Genomic DNA, 19,676 nt, shown 5'->3' on the forward strand with positions numbered 1-19,676 from the left:
GGTGCTGTGTGCTGAGACGCTGTGTAGCGAAGACGCTGTGTGCGGAGACGCTGTGTGTGAGGAAGCTGTGTGCGGAGTCGCTGTGTGCGACGACACTGTATGCGGAGTCGCTGAGAGCAGAGCTGCGGAGTGCAGGATACGTGAGGTGTAAAGTAGATACGAGCAGGAAGAAGTTAAATATAAGTGACCGTACCGATAGTTATAGGAGTGCCTACAACTGGCGCAAGAATAGGTGAATAAAGTGTAAGCAGGTGACTTGTTACAACGTGTCGGTGTGACTAATTTTTAAGACACTACATATGTGCGAAATTGCGTGTGTAAGTGAGTCTGTGTGAAAGTGAGTGTGCATGCGCACGTGCCCCTGTATGTGTGTGGGGAGCGGTAGTGTAACGTTTAGCGTGCTGCGCAACCAACACGGCGACCCAAGATCGATTCCTTCTCACGACAAACACCAATGACTATTATCTGAATGGGTTATGGGCCTCCCCTAGGTCGATTAATCCTCAAATTAGTAATAGTACCTGATTCGGTTTGTGTACATCGCCACTGTGGAGTCAATGATGGTTAATCGTGGCCGGGCGTGGTGCTGTATCGGCCTTCATAAATGCTGCTCTCCAACAGTCTGTTCAGGCTATACGTTGTCGTTGGAGTGTGCGTCTTTATTTGTGCGTGTGCCCCGTGTGTGTGTATCTTTGTCTTTGTTTGTCTGTCTTTGTGTTTTGTGTATTTTTCTGTGTGTATGTGCATGCCCCATGTGTGAGTGCAATTGTGGTGACTCATTATGCCCCTTTAGACAAGCAAGCTAGCATCAGGACTCAAAATAAGTTCAAATAAAACAGATTTTGTTTTCTTTTTAGGTTACTTTCTTTAATGTTTTTTTTATTATGCATTACTTTTTCACAGTGTTGCATGAAAATATATGTTTTATTTATTTATGAGTTTAAAAATGTTTCCCTTTTTTGCTGAACCGTGACACATTTCATAACACTGACCGTATGGGCATTTAAACACAGTACATTGGTGTGTTCTGACTTACGAACCGCTTGACTTACGAATGGGTCTAAGGATCTAATTGTGTTCTTAAGTCGAGGACCGCCCGTACTCCCATCTCCTGGTAACCTTGCAGCCCCACTGGTTTGGGAGTTTCACAAATATTGACGTGATCCACTAACCCTTGATTCTTTGTTTCCACGGCACAGTCATGCAGCAGCACATAAAGCTTTCGTAAATATAGGCGCCCCGTGCGCACACAGATCACCGCTCTTGGCATGGGACTTGGCTTCGATTGAGTTTAAACGCAATTACATCGCTCGCAATGTTCCCTTTGAGGGATTCTCTTTAAATTGTAATATCCGTCTTGAAAGGTAGAAGAGGACACAGGAAACCAATGTCTAAGTTCAATCTTTAAAATAATAAGTTAATATAAAAAATATATCCCACACATTGTTTGTCTTGAGCGCTGTGCGTAAATATGCGTCCAAGAGGTGTTGCGCACTTCAATACAGTCCCGGCGACCTGGGTTCGCTTCCCATACATGGGAGGAAACATCAGATATTAGTCTGTATTGGGCTTCATCTAGATTTGCTTAGCCATAAATGAATACCTTCTGCAGTGCGTCTACCATACCACCTCTTCTGTGTGCCAAAAATGAGTTTCTGCCAGCCGACAGAAGTTGTCCCAAATCCCTACGTTTCGCACCACATTCGTTTTAGGTTGAGATTTGTATGAATCGATGTGTGTGTGTGCGCGCGTGTGTGAGAGAGGGGAGACGGTCACGTGTTGTGGGGAAGGTTCAGTGCGCATGGCGGCACAGGGATTAATTAAGTCAAGCGACTCATGCATGCATGATCTGTGCACCCGTCACTGCGTGTGACTGCCTGCCCGCTGTGCTTAAGCGACTCTCGCTCGCGGCTCTCATTAGCGAAGCGCAAAGTCTTTGCGTGTCCTCACTGGCGGCGAGAAAGGCCATTAGCACAAGCAGGCGTAGTTTGCTAATTAAAGGAGTTACTCATTCTACAAATGAAACTCTAATTCATATCACAACTCGTGTGTGAGTTGATGTTTTAGAGCATACAGTGAGGGAAAAAAGTATTTGATCTCCTGCTGATTTTGTACGTTTGCCCACTGACAAAGAAATGATCAGTCTATAATTTTAATGGTAGGTTTATTTGAACAGTGAGAGACAAAATAACAACAAGAAAATCCAGAAAAACGCATGTCAAAATGTTATAAATTGATCTGCATTTTAATGAGGGAAATAAGTATTTGACCCCTCTGCAAAACATGACTTAATACTTGGTGGCAAAACCCTTGTTGGCAATCACAGAGGTCAGACGTTTATTGTAGTTGGCCACCAGGTTTGCACACATCTCAGGAGGGATTTTGTCCGACTCCTCTTTGCAGATCTTCTCCAAGTCATTAAGGTTTCGAGGCTGACGTTTGGCAACTCGAACCTTCAGCTCCCTCCACAGATTTTCTATGGGATTAAGGTCTGGAGACTGGCTAGGCCACTCCAGAACCTTAATATGCTTCTTCTTGAGCCACTCCTTTGTTGCCTTGGCCGTGTGTTTTGGGTCATTGTCATGCTGGAATACCCATCCACGACCCATTTTCAATGCCCTGACTGAGGGAAGGAGGTTCTCACCCAATATTTGACGGTACATGGCCCCGTCCATCGTTCCTTTGATGCGGAAGTTGTCCTGTCCCCTTAGCAGAAAAACACCGCCAAAGCATAATGTTTCCACCTCCATGTTTGACGGTGGGGATGGTGTTCTTGGGGTCATAGGCAGCATTCCTCCTCCTCCAAACACGGCGAGTTGAGTTGACCACAACACTTTCACCCAGTTGCCCTCTGAATCATTGAGATGTTCATTGGCAAACTTCAGACGGGCATGTATATGTGCTTTCTTGAGCAGGGGGACTTTGCGGGCGCTGCAGGATTTCAGTCCTTTACGGCGTAGTGTGTTACCAATTGTTTTCTTGGTGACTATGGTCCCAGCTGCCTTGAAATCATTGACAAGATCCTCCCGTGTAGTTCTGGGCTGATTCCTCACCGTTCTCATGATCATTGCAACTCCACGAGGTGAGATCTTGCATGGAGCCCCAGGCCGAGGGAGATTGACAGTTCTTTTTGTGTTTCTTCCATTTGCGAATAATCGCACCAACTGTTGTCACCTTCTCACCAAGCTGCTTGGCAATGGTCTTGTAGCCCATTCCAGCCTTGTGTAGGTCTACAATCTTGTCCCTGACATCCTTGGAGAGCTCTTTGGTCTTGGCCATGGTGGACAGTTTGGAATCTGATTGATTGCTCCTGTGGACAGGTGTCTTTTATACAGGTAACAAGCTGAGATTAGGAGCTCCTAATATCAGCTCGTTACCTGTATAAAAGACACCTGGGAGCCAGAAATCTTTCTGATTGAGAGGGGGTCAAATACTTATTTCCCTCATTAAAATACAAATCAATTTATACAATTTTTGACTTGCGTTTTTCTGGATTTTCTTGTTGTTGTTCTGTCTCTCACTGTTCAAATAAACCTACCATTAAAATTATAGACTGATCATTTTTTTGTCAGTGGGCAAACGTACAAAATCAGCAGGGGATCAAATACTTGTTTCCCTCACTGTAACTTCCCACTTTGAAAGTGATGTCATGATTTAGCATGTTCCCTTGGCTTTAGAAAAAAAAATCAAACACATTGCAGTTCGACGAGCACACGGGCGAGCGTTGGTCAAATGCATGATAGCTTCTCGCCTATTTTAAACCCCAGGTCAGAGTTTGATTCATTCGTAGAACATCACAGATGAGATATGGAGCTGTAGAGTGTATGGTCAGGGCAACACTGGTGCAAGCCTCCCGTCACAGAGATGGCATGTCAGGAGTTTGTCATCTCTAATTGCAGGCACGCTTCATCATTTGACTGTAACACACACACACACACGTTCATTTTAACACGCACCATTCTTTTATGTAGAATTAAATGTGCACCATGAACACAGCAACCCAAGTTCGATTACTAGTGATGTTTAACATCAGTGGCGAGTGATATATTAACCTGTCCTGGCCCCCCTTTACGAAACTCACATTGACCAGTGTGGTGAAGTATGGTCAACCTCCTATTACTGCCACAGAGTGGGTTAAGTCTTCATCCAGCAGTGGATAGATAACGTCTGTAAATTATTATTCTAAACATAATTATATAATTTACCTGATCGGGTGATGTTGGTAAACATTTAATTTACAATCAGCACACCATCATTCTTAAGTCAATAAAATAAATACAACTTTCTAGAGAGTCAACTACGGGCCATTCTCGGGTTTCGATCCCTGACATTGGAATGTGGAATGTACACCGGTGTCGAAGAGCAGCCACCCCAACGCCGCGCGTTTGAGTAGAGAGACTGTACCATGACAATATACAGCGTGCGTGGTCACAGGTGGTTAAATTCAGAGCTATAATCTTCGTTCTTTCGGTAAAGTCACGCTGAAGGGAAACAATAAAATAATAAAATATATAAAACAATACAATTCTCACGACGTTTCGATTACAACACAAGCAGTCATCATCAGGTGTGCAAACCAACGGCAAGAACATTTGAAAGAAGTGGTGGTTTGTATTTATTTATTTATTTTTAAACGTTCGCTCCACGGATAGCGATTTCACAGTTTGTTTAAATGGACGAGTCCATCTATGTTCGGAAAAGAGGAGGGGGGAGACGAAAAATTAATGTATGCTGTCTGAAAGCCACCGTAAGCGTGAACAATCAATTAAGACTCGAAATGGTTTATCAAATCCTTCCAATGATTGCTAAGCCAGAATCCATCTTCTCGGTTGAAATTGTCTCTGTGTTTGTATATGTGGATAGCCTCATGAACGAATCTCTCATGGTAGCCAGATGGCTTGCAAAGAACCTCTGTCTTGGAGAAGTCAATGTCATGTGAGCCTACTGAATTATAACAGTGATCTGCTACGACCGAGGTGTTGGTCTTACCGTGTTTAAGGTCTGCTTTGTGTTCACGAATGCGGTCCGAGACATGTCGTTTGGTTTCTCCAATGTAACTACTACCACAGAGGCAACTTAGTTTGTAGACACCAGGGTACTGTATGTCCGGAACCACATCTTTTACAGACAGAACCAGATCACGGGATTTTATGTAATGTGTTGAAACGGACCTGGGACTTGTGTTTCTTCAAGATTTTGATCCGTGATCTGGTTCCGTCTGTAAAAGATGTGATTCCGGATATACAGTACCCTGGTGTCTACAAACTAAGTTGCCTCTGTGGTAGTAGTTACATTGGAGAAACCAAACGACATGTCTCGGACCGCATTCGTGAACACAAAGCAGACCTTCAACACGGTAGGACCAACACCTCGGCCGTGGCAGATCACTGTTATAATTCAGTAGGCTCACATGACATTGACTTCTCCAAGACAGAGGTTATTTGCAAGCCATTTTCCTACCATGAGAGATTCGTTCATGAGGCTATCCACATATACAAACACAGAGACAATTTCAACCGAGAAGATGGATTCTGGCTTAGCAATCATTGGAAAGATTTGATAAACCATTTCAGGTCTTAATTGATTGTTCACGCTTACGGTGGCTTTCAGACAGCATACATTAATTTTTCGTCTCCCCCCTCCTCTTTTCCGAACATAGATGGACTCGTCCATCTAAACAAACTGTCAAATCGCTATCCGTGGTGCTAACGTTTAAAAATAAATAAATGAATACAAACCGCCACTTCTTTCAAATGTTCTTGCCGTTGGTTTTCACACCTGATGATGGCTGCTTGTGTTGCAGTCGAAACGTCGTGAGAATTTTATTGTTTTATATATATTTTATTATTTTATTGTTTCCCTTCAACGTGACTTTACCGAAAGAACCAAGAATATGAATCACTGCAGTCACGAAAGCTTTAAATCAAAATTTTACTTCAGAGCTGTTGCGATTGCCAGGGTATTAAGTTAATCAACAAGATCTTGTCAAACACCTATGACCCGCAACTGTATTGTAAAGACGTGCCGCTTTATGTTTTGCTATTACAATCACACACATCGCCGTTTGCTCCACTGTGAATAGGCCTTATTCACAGTTCAATGTCTCTTCTCACCAATAGCTCAGACAGATGAACGGACACCCACTTTTATTGACGGACAGGTTGTGGAGTGGTGGTTGATGCATTTTGTGCTATGAATACAGTGACCTAAGTTCGATTATTGGCTTTGGTTAACATTGGTGTGCGAGGGATGTCTGAACTGGTCTTTTTGGGTCTGAACTTCACTTATTCGGATTGACCAGCGTGGTGAAGTACGCTCAAATCTAAATTATCTGCAAGGCGTGGGGATGCCTTAATCCAGCAGTGGATTGGCACTTATGGGTTTATTATCATCATAATCGATTGACATTTGTACAGTATGCGGGAGTGATTGTGCAGTGTTTAGTGAACTATGAACCCAATGACAAGTTCGATTCGCCCCAATTGCTAACATTAATGGTGAATGACATCTGAACAGGTCCTCGACCCCATTTCCCACATCTGCACTGACCAGTAAAGTGAAGTATGTTAATACAGCAAACCACAATGATTGAGAAGAGCTGCGAAATTATATATAAATTTATTTGAATATCATCATCATCCATGATCGAGAGACTGCTGGAAGAAGGCCTTCCCAATACATCATCCCTCAGGGAGTCGTGATGCAACAGTATAGTTCCTGAAAATGAGGCGATCTCATTGCTCCGGCGCCATGCTAGACATAGTTTCAGGCATGTTCATTCATTTGACTGCCACTCTGTTCGTCTTAACCACCCAATCTGACGCGTCTAACTTGTTGGAGGGATACATTTGGAAAACACATCGGAGTATGTGTGGACCGGTTATTGAAGGCGGGCCACGATTTATATGATTACATAGAGGGGCAGAGGAGAACAGGGTGGAGTGCTTTTACAAAACTGAATTTAATAAAGAAAGGCAACAGAGCTATGTACCTAGAAAAAGGAAGCGTTGAATTTGTGTATGTTGCCTGCTATGACAAGCGAATAAAAAACAGACATCGACAACGTGAAACATGCTGAAAGGTGCAGAGTGAATCATGGGGAGGTACATGCTTGGAGTTATACTGAGAGACATTAGAGGAACACGTGGATTCGAGAACATACTCAAGTTAAACACATAAGTATAAAGAATAGTGAGTGCACTTGGACGGGACACATCGTGAAAAGGAATTATGGCTAGTGGTCGTGACTAATGAGCTAACGTGCCCGAGAGGAGGATGCTCACCACACATATGGAGCAACAAAATTGGCTCTTGTGCAGGCGCTAGATGACTGTTGCATCGGATGACCGTGAGATGGGGATGGCTTGAAGATTCCTTCATCCGGCAGTGAATAGATTATAGCTGATAATAATCATACAATATGTGAACGTATTGGCGACATTGGACCGTGGTGCACGGTATAAAAAAGCACATTTCGCAATCATTATTATTTCCCCGCGAGTCGCAACCAGGGTCAGAAAATATTGTGGGGTGGTGGGGCGTAAAAATCAGTTTTACGGATGTTGAAGCAGTCGGAAGACGAATGTTATTTCAAATGTTAATTTTATAACTGTTTTTATGAGAACCGGTGTGTTATGCTGCACCGGTGTACTGCCAATACATACGTTTTTGTGGGTCCAGTTGATGGAATGTGTCTTTCTTGCCATCGCAGCGAGAGAAGTTCCCAATGTTAGATATCCCTCACCACGTGCACCACACGATCGGCTCGGTGGTCATCGCCATCGGCTTCACAGGGATCATCGGCAACTTCCTCGTCATTTACGTCTTCTGCAGGTATGCGTCTTAGCATCTGGGGAGTCGTGGGGGTCGTGGGCGATAGGGTGGCAAAGTGGTAACGCTTGTTCTTCACAGAAAGAAGCCTTAATTCCATTCCCCACTCGTGTGCCTTTCTGTGTGTAGTTTGTGTGTTCTTCCCCTCTCTGCATGGGTTTTCTTCGGGTTCTCCAGGTTCCTCCTTAGCTAAACGAACACGATTGAACTGGTATTAGTAACGGAGTATAGTATAACCATGTATGCAGTGGCAGCTGCTCTGTTTTCTAGCATTGGGGGCATACCCCACTTGAACATTTCATTTCATTGAATTTTTTAAAGTCACAGCCAGAGGAATGAAGGAAGGTCTTGAGCCTAGAATTTTACCAGGGCCAGGGATGAGAGGGAAGAGGTAGGCAGGGCTAATCCATAGGTGATCTTGAACATGACGAAGGGTAACTTAGAAATTTAATTTGAGTGGATTGAGAGCCAGTCGTGGGCTCGGAGTATTGAGACGATGCGGTAATGATTTTCACGTGTGGGTGAGAATCCTGGCAGTAGCATTTTTATCATCCGGAATTTAGAGGTGAAAGGTTTTTTTAATGTTTGCACAGCAGACAACTTTAGTGCTGAGTTGAGATGTGATGGAGGCATGGGTGTGAGGGTCTAACCAGCAGCTGGGGCAAGGAAGTGGCAGGTGTAGATATTGCGCAGATGCAAGTAGGAGGTCCTGTAAGGTTGAGGTATACTGGAAGAGAACGAGAACCCAGGATCAATGATGGCTCAAGGGTTTAACACATTCAGTTTCACGGCATAGTTTGGGATTTTGATGGAGTAATATGCTGCCCTGGTGTATAGACTGCTAATTACGCTCATATCCAGAATAGAGAAGATAACTTACTGAGTTGGTGGTGGATATTCCATGTTCATATGGCAAGGACCAGTATATCTCAATGAAATTGTATAAGAACCACTTATCTACCAGTGAGTGGTTTAGCATGGTTAGCGGGTGCTCGTTCTTATAAATTTAGGAGTAACAAGGATCGAATTAATAGATAATTATGATGAGGATGATTATATGAAATAATAAATGATACATTCATAAATTTTTGGTAACAATTGAATAGCTTTATACATAATTAAGTATTCAATTGGAAATAAATTATGATAATGGATACAATTATTATGTTGACAATAGTGATGATGATGAATTATGAAATAGTTGATTCAATCATGGTCGGCAAATGAACCCACTACCCCTTGCTGAGTCCGTTGAGATGTGTCCCGGCCATTTCATGCTCCCTGGGAAAAGTCACCAAGCACTAGAGTCTTTTTATCGCACAGCACATATGCTCGTTTCCTCGTGAACACGTTTTCCACGAGTCTTATGAAGAGGAGGAGCACTTATTTGCGTCTCTGTGGATTCCCACACTATAGAAATGGAATGAAATGTCATCGATTAAAAAAGGTCAGTGCCATCAAAGGTGTTAAAATGAGTGATTGTGTATATTGCCCATGGGTCTCAAATGCATTTGCACTATCCCTGCAGAGCAGCAAGCTTCACGTCTCTACAGAAGGTGCTGCAGAACTTAAAAAAAACGTGCGCCTTTATCAAGATTATTTGTTGTTTTCTCTGAAAAAAAGCATTGGAATTTCCACCGCTGAGTGCCCAGATGAAAGGCATTGAAAGATAAATTAAGAGCGTACTTAAGGGTGTAGTGGTTCACATGAGTTATGCTAGGTGCACGGGCAGAGTAATCATTGATTTAATATAAATGTATTTTGCTCCCACGTGCTATATTATAACGTTTAAATCTCACAAATGACTAATTTAAGAGTTTTATATATTAGATTTGTTCGCCTAATTTAACTTAAAGGTGACTTGTTACAGACATTGGACTTACTAATGACTTATAAAGCATGACACTAGATGCATTTCTTCGTTTTGCAAGGTGAAATTACCAAAAGGATGTGTGTCTAGTGATGTTATTGAGCCATTTAATAGTCCCTGTGGAGGCTTGCTGGATGTCGGTAATATTGCTCACGAATCGGCAGTATAGGCAGTGCTGGATCATGTGATCGATAGTCTGGCTGTGGTGACATTTATGAAGGCGGTGCATCACATCTACTGTGCCTGCTCTACCAGCGATTCAGGGCTGACTACTTCCCTGGGTAGGATTCGAACCCTGGGAGTTAGTTTTGGGGCCAGTAACGAGCTCCTTATTCACGATGGTGTTATTGCACGAAGATTCCTGGCACTGTTCTTCCGGGGTGGAAGGAACTCGCGTTGAGGACTTTGGCCCTCAATGCGAGCTCTAACATGCCCTGTGAAAGAGTGATTATAATCAAGAGTGATTATAATCACTCTTTCACAGCCCTGATTAAAATTGGCCCTCATATATAAACACATTGGAATTAATATTGATACTGCAGCTCATGTGCACCTGAGTATGCTGGTTTTGTTTTCAGTTTGCTTTAATATTTTTCTACTTTGCCTCTTGTTCCTTTTTAGATTTTTATAAAATAGGTGGGAGGAGTGCGGTGGTGGCAGTGGTTAGTAAACTGAGTTAGGCACTTTGATACCTGGGTTATATTTATGGTCACGGCTGACATCAGTGGTGATACCTGAACCGGTCCCGAGGCCCCCTCCCCCCCTTTACCAGCCCACCGTGACCAGAGTGAAGTATGGTCAAACACCCCCATGACCGAAAAGGTGTGGAAAGGGCTTCATGCAGCAGTGTATTGACAAGCACATTTTATTTTACAAATATGATGATGGTGTGTGGCATGGTATGAGGATGGTAGATTGCCAATCATCAATATAATAAATTGTAATTTCACAATGCAGGCAACTATAGCAACTTCCCATCTATTATAATTTTTGACGGATGGCTTTAGGTGGCCATGTTTCTCGAATGGCGCATGTTGTATCAGACCTGTGATTCTTTTTCTATATGTGTGGAATCTTATAGCTTTTACCAATAGCTTTTTCAATTGTTAAAGTACAATTCATATATAGTTATTGGGAAATGTATTACTTTTGAATGATTGATTTTTAAGATTGTTTTGTTTAGTTTTCTGCAGTCTTCTTTATATTGTTTTTTGCACCCTTGCAAAAGAGATTATCTGGATATACCGTTCAGGAATGTATTAATAATAGATAATGATGATAATGATGATGTCATTGTTAAAATATCTATAATGTCATCACAAGAGTGTGCTTGGATAATTGCTCAAATTTTATATTTTTATAGTTAGGCAGATTACAATAACAATAACCGCAGCAGTCGTAATAGTTTATATTTGCTCTTAGTCAATAGGTACTGCATCTCTCATCGACGCTGTCGCATAGTTAAGGTAAAGAACGTTCAATCAAGTTAGTCCTACATGTGCCACCTACACTCACGTGCGTGTGACCGGTGTGTTCAGGAGCAAGAGTTTGCGCTCGCCGGCCAACATTTTTATCATCAACCTGGCCTTCGCCGACTTCTTCATGTCCATCACACAGACACCCATCTTCTTCGTCACGAGTCTTCACAAGCGCTGGATTTTCGGGGAGAAGGGTGGGTGACGCAAACTATGCAGAGTGAGCAGCATCGGTGTGCGAGTGCGTGTAAATGCTAATCGGAGGTGCGAATGTGTGTGTGCATTACTGAGTGGGGAACGGTAGTGTATTAGTAAGCATTCTCCGCTATGAACCAGGTGACCTGAGTCCGATTCCTGATGACGGCTAACACCAGTGATGATTATATGAATCATACATGGGCCTCCCTTAGGTCGACTCTGTCTCAAATGAGTACCTGGTGCACTGTGCAAATATTGCCACTAGTGAGACAAAGACAGCCGGGCATGGTGCTGACCACCCATCCCCTTGTATGCCATACCAGCCTTCATAGATGCTCATGAACAGCATTTTTCCCAGAAGTCTATTAAGGCTATATAGGGGATCTTTGTCTTTGAGTGTATTGTGGCAAACAACCCTCACCTCCTCGGTAGTTGCCAGTTGGTAACACTGTTGTGATGTGAACAATTCCATTGGATGGAAGATTTATAGTGTTCGCAGCTGCCACAGTAGCGAGATGCGTGCCAGGGACTGGTAATCCCTCCGCCTTCAATTAAACTACCAAAAAATACAGAAAGGATCAAACTAAGCTTGTGCCGAAGGTCCCGGGGGCACGGGCATCTGTGACATCTCCTGGCCAAACCCCTTTTGATGGGGCCAGGAGACTTAACCCCCCCCCCCCCCCCTCCAGGTTTCTCCAGAAATGGCAGGAAACCACTGGGGTTGGTCACGTGGGATGTTGAAACACTCACTAGGGACGAGAGGCTATCATTCTTCTGTCAGGAGTTAGACTGGTATTGCCTCGACCTCTGCGGAATACACCCCGTATGGTGAATGGCTTCAGTCACGATGAGGGGTGGACAGTCTTCCACTCAGGGAGTGTCTCTTTTTCTGAACACAACAATGAAGAGGGCATGGGAGCTTGGCAGTGAGGTGGTTGAAGCTGCGAGTCTCAGGCTACTGTGGGCTCACTTCCTCATCAATGAGAAAAGAGAAATGGTGGTGGTGGCTAACGCCCCCACCGAAGATGAACATCAGTGGAGGGATGAAGGCAAGGCTGATAAGTCGGATGCCTATTATGATCTCCTGTCCCAGGTGTTAGTGGCTTCAGGATAGAGTCATCCTGTTGAGGGACTTTCATTCCCAAGTGGGTCATGATGCATGTATGGTGGTGTATTCACAAGGACACTTTTAGATTTTCACCTGTGTCACTTTATTACTTCACATCCCGTATGGATGCTCCTCACACTAACACAACACACCCTTGCTCCGAACTCCCTCTCTCTATAATCTGCTAGCCTGTCACTTAATACTCCGCTAGCCTGTCACTTAATACTCCACTAGCCTGTCACGTAATACTCTGCTAGCCTATCACTCTTCTCTCACACCTCCACCTCGTTCTTGCCTCCAGTGGCGGATCAGCCAACACCGCTGGGGAGGACGAGGTGTAGAGGGCGAGGTTCCAGGCTTCTTCTCCCCGGCTCTTGTCCTCTTCATTCCTTCAGCTTCAACCAACTACCCCGTGTTGCTCCGCACACACCCTTATATGCCCCTCCTCATTAAGGGTGCTCAGTTACCCCCCATTAAGCTGGCACCTCAGCGGCGCCTCCTGCACGTGCTCTCTCTAATCATCTCCATCACCCGCATCTCTGGTGTCTACTCCGTGTTCCCACGCTCGCACCTGCCTGTCCCCAAACACACCCGGTTAATTACTGCTTCTCCCCCTAATTGCTGCCGCCCCTCTGACGGCTACTCCATGTCTTCACCCTTGCACCTGCTCACCCTCAAATGCACCCGCTGTTTGCATTATGCATCAAGATGTGGCGGTACAAATCTTTTGAGGTGTGACGGGTGTACGAACCAATGACGTCGCCCGACTTGAATGCGAACACACTAGGGTCGTCGAACATCTACGACCTCAACGGGACCTTGCCACTGGCAATGCAGCTTGGGCAACGTGTCCATGGGCACCTGAGGGCAATGAAGCCATGCCCTGTTTCCTAACCTCCATGGGTCACGTGGCGGTTGTATATCTTGCAGCCGTTCATTGGCCACCTGCCGCTGGGCCGAGTTATTTATGGTGGCCTCTTGAGCCTCCCTCAACCAGTCGAGGGTCACATGCATGGGAACCGGCACAGTGGATGCCTTGCCCAGTGGACGCATGTCCAATTGTATCAATGTGTGGGTTCGGGTTCCCTACCATACTTTAAATAAAAGGGTGAAAACCCCGTCGAGGCGTGGGGTGCCAGCCTATAGGCGGCAAGGACGTCCGGGATGTACAAGTCCCAATTGGACTCAGCCATGTTTACCTGCTAATACAACATGGATGTCAAGGTCCGGTGTAATTGTTCAACCATTTCGTCCATATGTGGGTGGTAGGGGGAAGTCTGAATCTTTTTGATGCCCAGGGAGTCACACACCTCCTTCAGTAGCTTGGAGGAAAAAAAATATACCCTGGTCAGTGAGCAGATTTTCTGGGGGACCTTCATTAAGCACATATCCCTGCAGAAAAGCCTCAGTTATGGACGCCGCTGATTTGTCAGACAAAGGCGATGCCATTGGCCATCGGGTGAGTTACTCAACTCTGATTAGAAAATCTAGATCTGAAGTTTTCATGACTGCAGGGATCCATACTCTTTGGTTCTTTCGGTAAAGTCACGTAGGTATAAAATAAAATAAATTAAATCATGACGTTTCGGAAGCAACACAACCGTCCATCATCAGGTGGAACAGCCAAAGCAAGAAACAAATTGCTGTAGTGGGCAAAAGAGCTGCTTGTGACAAGAGGCTATATAAGGCAAGAGAGGGAGGAGGAGCCAGGGACGATAGATAGAGAGGGTGGGGGTGTGGGGGGAGAATTGGAACACGTACACCAGGCCCTTAAGATGAATGGATATTCGGACTGCATTATCCGCAAAGCTGTTTCTCCAACCATGGAGAAACAACCCTCTGAGACGCCGATCAAAACCATCACGTTACCATACATAGCTGGCGTTACCAAAAAGATTTCCAAAATCTTAAACAAACACAAGATCCAGGTCCGATTTAGTACAGTACAAACAATCCATGATCTTATCCCATCCGTGAAGGATGTTATTCCTGACATGCAATACCCTGGAGTCTACGAACTAAGTTGCACTTGTGGTAATTGTTACATTGGGGAAAGGAAATTACATACTGTATATTGGACCATATTCGCGAACACAAGGCAGATTTGAAACACGGCAGAACTAACTCCTCCTCCGTGGCAGACCCCTGCTATAACGCTGTGGGCTCTCATGATATTGTTTTTTCCGAGACCAAGGTGCTCTGCAAACCGTCAGGCTACTATCAAAGGTTTGTTCATGAAGCCATCCAGATATATTCACATAGACATAACTTCAACCGAGAAGATGGATACAAATTGAGCAATCATTGGAAGGATGTTATTAACCAGGTAAAACCTTAACTGCTTTATAGTTTGACTTCATATCCACATCTCCAATTTCTTCAGCCTTCTACCCCCCAGGCCCGCTCACTGCCCAGCTCTGGCATTGTGTCGTACTTGCGGTGCAAGTTGCAGCGTTTTTGTGGCACAAGTTGCAGAGCTCCACTCCCCCTACCCCACACCCCCACCCTCTCTATCTCTCCTCCCTGGATCCTCCCTCCTCTCTTGCCTTATATAGCCTCTTGTCACAAGCAGCTCTTTTGCCCACTATAGCAATTTTTTTCTTGCTGTGGCTGTTCCACCTGATGATGAACGCTTGTGTTGCTTCTGAAACATTGTGATTTAATTTATTTTATACCTACGTAACTTTACTGAAAGAACCAAATAGTATCTGACTAGCAAATATTTGTGACCTCTCTGGGTAACGGGAAATGGTCCCAAAATGTCCAATGCCACCAATTCGTTCACACGAAACACTGTTCTGGATTGCAGCGGCACCCTGTGCTGTTGTGCGGATGACTTCCGATGCGCACACTCTGGACAAGCTTTAATGAAGAGATACACATTGTTGTCCATCCCTGGCCAATAGAAATCCATCTTTAAGGTCGAGAGTGTTTTCTTGACACCCAAATGTATACAATTTTCGTGCACCGCGTGCATAAGTCTCCCTCGTAGGCTCGTGAGAACCACTAGACAAAACCGTTGAAGCTCTATATCCCATCGTAGGAGGAGCCCCTCACTGAGCTGCAGAAAAGTGCACCCCGCAGCACTCGGTTGTCGGGAAGCCCGGCACCTCAAATTCAGCAGGGAGGCATCCTCAACCTGGAGCCATCCCCACTCGCTGTGGTTCAGGCCTAATATGCGGTCGGCCAGTGCTTGCACATTGCTGGCCGGGACCGAGTCAACTGCGGCGACCATCTCGGGCGATTTCTGCAATGGCGGTCCGCACCGAACTGAGCCCATCACGCACTTGCATTAGCCGGGCGGCGGCAGCCGGGACAATGCATCTGCATTCACATGGCGCGACCCTTTCTTATATACAGTACAGTAAAGGATAATCCCTGGAGGATTTCAATCCAACGGGACATTTGACTGGGGGGTTGGTCCACACGCAGGGAGTACTGGAGTGCTGCGTGGTCGGTACGGACAAGGAAGTCCCTGCCGTACAAGTAAGGGCAGTACAATTGTATGAAATGGACCATGGCAAGCAGCTCCCTGCGTGTGACGCAATACTGCTGCTCAGTGGGAGACAAAACGTGGCTGCCGTATGCCACGACTCTCTACTCCGTCGACGACCTGGGAAAAGACAGCGCCTATGCCCGTATCACTGGCATCAGTAGCCAGGATAAAGGGTTTGGCGAAATCTGGATAAATGAGCGGTGGCGCACTGGCTACAAAGTCACAAAGCGCTGCAAAAGAATAATTTTCCACCTTGTCCCAATTCAATCTCTGTCCCTTAACTGATAGAGCATGGAGCGGTTTGACAATTGTCACAAAATCCTTTACAAACCGATTTGGGGTCGGCCACGTACGCATGCAGGCTGTCTTATCCGGGTTGGTAGCGACCCCTGATGCGCTGACGACATGGACCAAATACTTGACCGAAGTTTGCAATGGCATTTTCATGGCTTAAATTTCAAGCTTGCATCACGCACTCGAGAGAAAATAGAGCACAGCCGCTACAAGTGCTCGTCAAAAGTGCGACCGAAGACAATGATGTCATCTAGATAAATAAGGTACGATTCCCATTGCAAACTAGATAGAACCAATTACATGGGACACTGAAAGGTGGCCGGCGTGGAGTGAAGTCCCATCGGGAGACAATTGAAATGTAACAATCCCTGTGGTGTTCTGAACGCTGTTTTACGTTTCGATTCTACGTCCAAGGGCAGTTGCCAAAATCCTGATAGCAAATCGAGGGTTGAGAAGAATTGTGCACCGAACAGAGCATCCATGGATTCGTCCATGTGAGGAAGCAGGTATCTGTCTGCTATGGAAATTTTGTTGAGTTTTCGGAAGTCAATCGAAAATCGCAAGGAGCCATCACGTTTCTTAACCAATACAATGGGCGCCCCAAGGGCTGGTGGAGGGAGAGACTATGTCTGCAGCCGGAATCTCCTCCACAATCTGATGAATATATTCCTTTTTATGGTGGCTCATTCTGTGAGAATTTAATCGAATGGGAGGTGAGTTCCCCGTATCAATATGGTGCTGCAACAGGGTGGTCCAGCCTATTTCGTATTTACAGTTGCTAAAAACGTCCTGGAATTCGTGCAAAAGTCGCCGAAGCCACGCTCACTGCTCTGTCAATAAATCCTTGTTTTCCTGACACAAGCTCTGCATCCACGCGAGTTCTATGTCGCTAGCAGGCTAGACATTCCCCACAACCCCTGACATGCACGCCATTTGCTCCATGCATGGGGCCGCCATTGTGTGTGCCAACACGGTGTGGGCTTGGATAATTACTGGTGTATAGCCCGCATTAACCCCTTGGAGGAAGGGATCGCGGTTTGCCGGCATGACAGTCAGTGCCTCCACCAAGGAGGGTGTTCGCGATACCACGTTAGACGTGGTCAAGAGGATCCCCTCCTCCGGATAGCAGGGCCAAGCTCTTACGCAACCGCAATGGCACAAGCATCTGCATGGCTGGCGGAATGTGCACTGTCTGGCTAACCGTAGCCTGCACAACTGCATTAACTGATGTATATGTTGTGGGGGATTTCAAAAAATGCAGGCGCTGCCCCAATGACATCTGAATACACCCATGGTCACCATTATTTTGAGGGGCATCCTGCATAAGAAATACGTGCAGGACACTGCCAGAGTTTTAGAAATCAACACAGGCCTGTCCATTACCACTTCTCCAATTTGCACCATTGCGATCATGTGACTGACTATCCCCAAACTATCCCCATTTGCCGCTTCACATGGCCCGTCAACCTGCTCCAGAGGTCGAGGTGACGCCGGCAATGAGCAAAAAGTAGGCAACGAAATGAGGGTGGCCGAGGCACCTGTATTGATCAACACCCGGACCTGCACCCCCTGGATAAGGCCCATTACATCAGACGATCCCACCGCGGCACCGACGACTCGTTAGGTCAACGCAACACCACTGCTCAGTGTCCCGCGGACCCGCATCCAGCGAACCCACATGGCGAGCTTCCGACGCGACAGGATGAACAGTAACCGGGTGAATGAAGGCGAGGTGCGCTGTGGATGAGTGATGGGAGGGAAACGGTCATGTGTATGGTGCGTCGCGACTCGCCTGTGGTCCTTGGGATGAGGAGGTGCTGGTACTCGAGATTGAAGGGGGCCTGGGCGAACCACCGAAGCACAGAACGCAATTCCTGGTGATGTGTCCCCTCCGAACGCAGTTAAAGCATGCCCGCTTAGAGGGCCCAGTCGGCGGCCTACTCCTTGGTGTCCACACCTCGCATTTCTTCACACCGTCGATCTTGGGACTCCGAGTCCCTTTTTCCATCAGAGCACGCCATTACTGCAGGCCATCCTCTGAGGCTCAGGTGAGCTTGTATATTTCGAGTGACTTGGAGGGACATGAGGTCGTCGTCATCAGCTCCCTTGCCAGTGCCAAGAACCGCTCCAGAGCGAACGAGTCGAGAGTTGCTCGATCCATGGAGGAGTAGGCCGCTTGTCCGAGGGCCAAGAGAGCGCTGCGGAACGCCAGGGCCGTCTCTGTGTCCCCCCGTTTTCTGAGCAGGAATCTTCTGCGGATGTTCAATGGTGGGTCGAAGATCGCTGCCATCGCGGAGCAGGCATCGGTGAACGAAGAACGATCAGCCTCGGGGATGGAATAGAAGGTGGCCAATTAATCATCATCCAGGGACTTCGACAAGGCCCATAGCGCCTCATCCACAGACCAGTCCACCAAATAATATGCCGCCTCGAAGCGACAGCAGAACGCCGTCCAGTCGCCCCCAGCCGTGGAGAAAGTACGGACCGGAGGCAACCGGCACATCAGAGATGGCCGCACAGCAGGCGAAGTAGCCGTCAAATCTGGTGCAAAATTTGGAATGGAGCTGCTTACGCTCGTGGAATGGCAGCAGCTTCCTGCGCGATCACCGTCGTTGAAGTGGCGGGAAGAGTCGGCGCATCCACCAGCGCCACCGCCGAAGTTGTGCCTGGATTGCCATGATCAGCATGTTGAACAGGTAAGTAATTGCCGGCAGCATCCTCTCCAGATGGGCAGCGATGTCTCGCCAATCCTTCGTTGGCGGGCAGACCGGGCTCGCCCCGCGCTCTCCCTCTTGTGCCGGCAGCAGCAGGTCCTCTGGGCCCGCCAGCTGATCTGCAGCGTCGGGGGAACATGGCAAGAATGATGTCCATAATAAAGGTTTGTGGGTTAGATCGCGTTATTTATAAATGTGTCATAACCCTCCACCACCCGACATGGCCAATCAGCAAAAAAAGTATCACGTTGACAAAAGACAAATAATTCACTACTTTAGCCCACCGGTGTGTTGAAGAGTGAATCCACAACATTTACAGTTTGAGTACGACGTTTCGCTGGTAAATACATCCAGCATCATCAGGCAATTCGCCAGAATGGTAAAGCCCTCGCTTGCTCCCGGTTTTAATAGAGCAGCAGGGTGACGTCATCATTTAACTCATATCAGGTGCAGTAATTTGAGGCGGGGGGGGGGGGGGTATTGTAATTATATAATCGATTAGTAATCAGTCAATGGTTATGATTAGTAATGAGTTGTAGATTGGTAATTAGTTGTAATATGTGTTAGTGATTATATGCTATGTTAGTAATCTGTTAATTAGTATGTGTCTCCCCTATAAGGAATTGTAATGTGTATTCATATTCTTAGCTCCCTCGGCAAAGCCACGTTGAAGGGAAACAACAAAACAACA

At 46.1% G+C, this 19,676-nt stretch overlaps 1 protein-coding gene across 3 annotated transcripts in view; it reads left to right on the forward strand.

The window, feature by feature from the left end:
• Positions 1–19,676, forward strand: part of LOC116940148 (melanopsin-like) — a 65,162-nt gene that overhangs the window by 15,790 nt on the left and 29,696 nt on the right. For all 3 annotated transcript variants that reach the window (XM_076065527.1, XM_032949453.2, XM_032949452.2), the window contains 2 exons: positions 7,712–7,833; positions 11,239–11,372. In XM_076065527.1, the coding sequence (XP_075921642.1) occupies positions 7,712–7,833; positions 11,239–11,372 (256 nt within the window). The remainder of the gene's footprint in view (positions 1–7,711; positions 7,834–11,238; positions 11,373–19,676) is intronic.

Source organism: Petromyzon marinus, chromosome 8 (assembly GCF_048934315.1).
Source record: "Petromyzon marinus isolate PM22_M1 ecotype Great Lakes invasive population chromosome 8, UKy_Petmar_22M1.pri1.0, whole genome shotgun sequence".
Taxonomy (NCBI): Eukaryota; Metazoa; Chordata; class Hyperoartia; order Petromyzontiformes; family Petromyzontidae; genus Petromyzon; species Petromyzon marinus.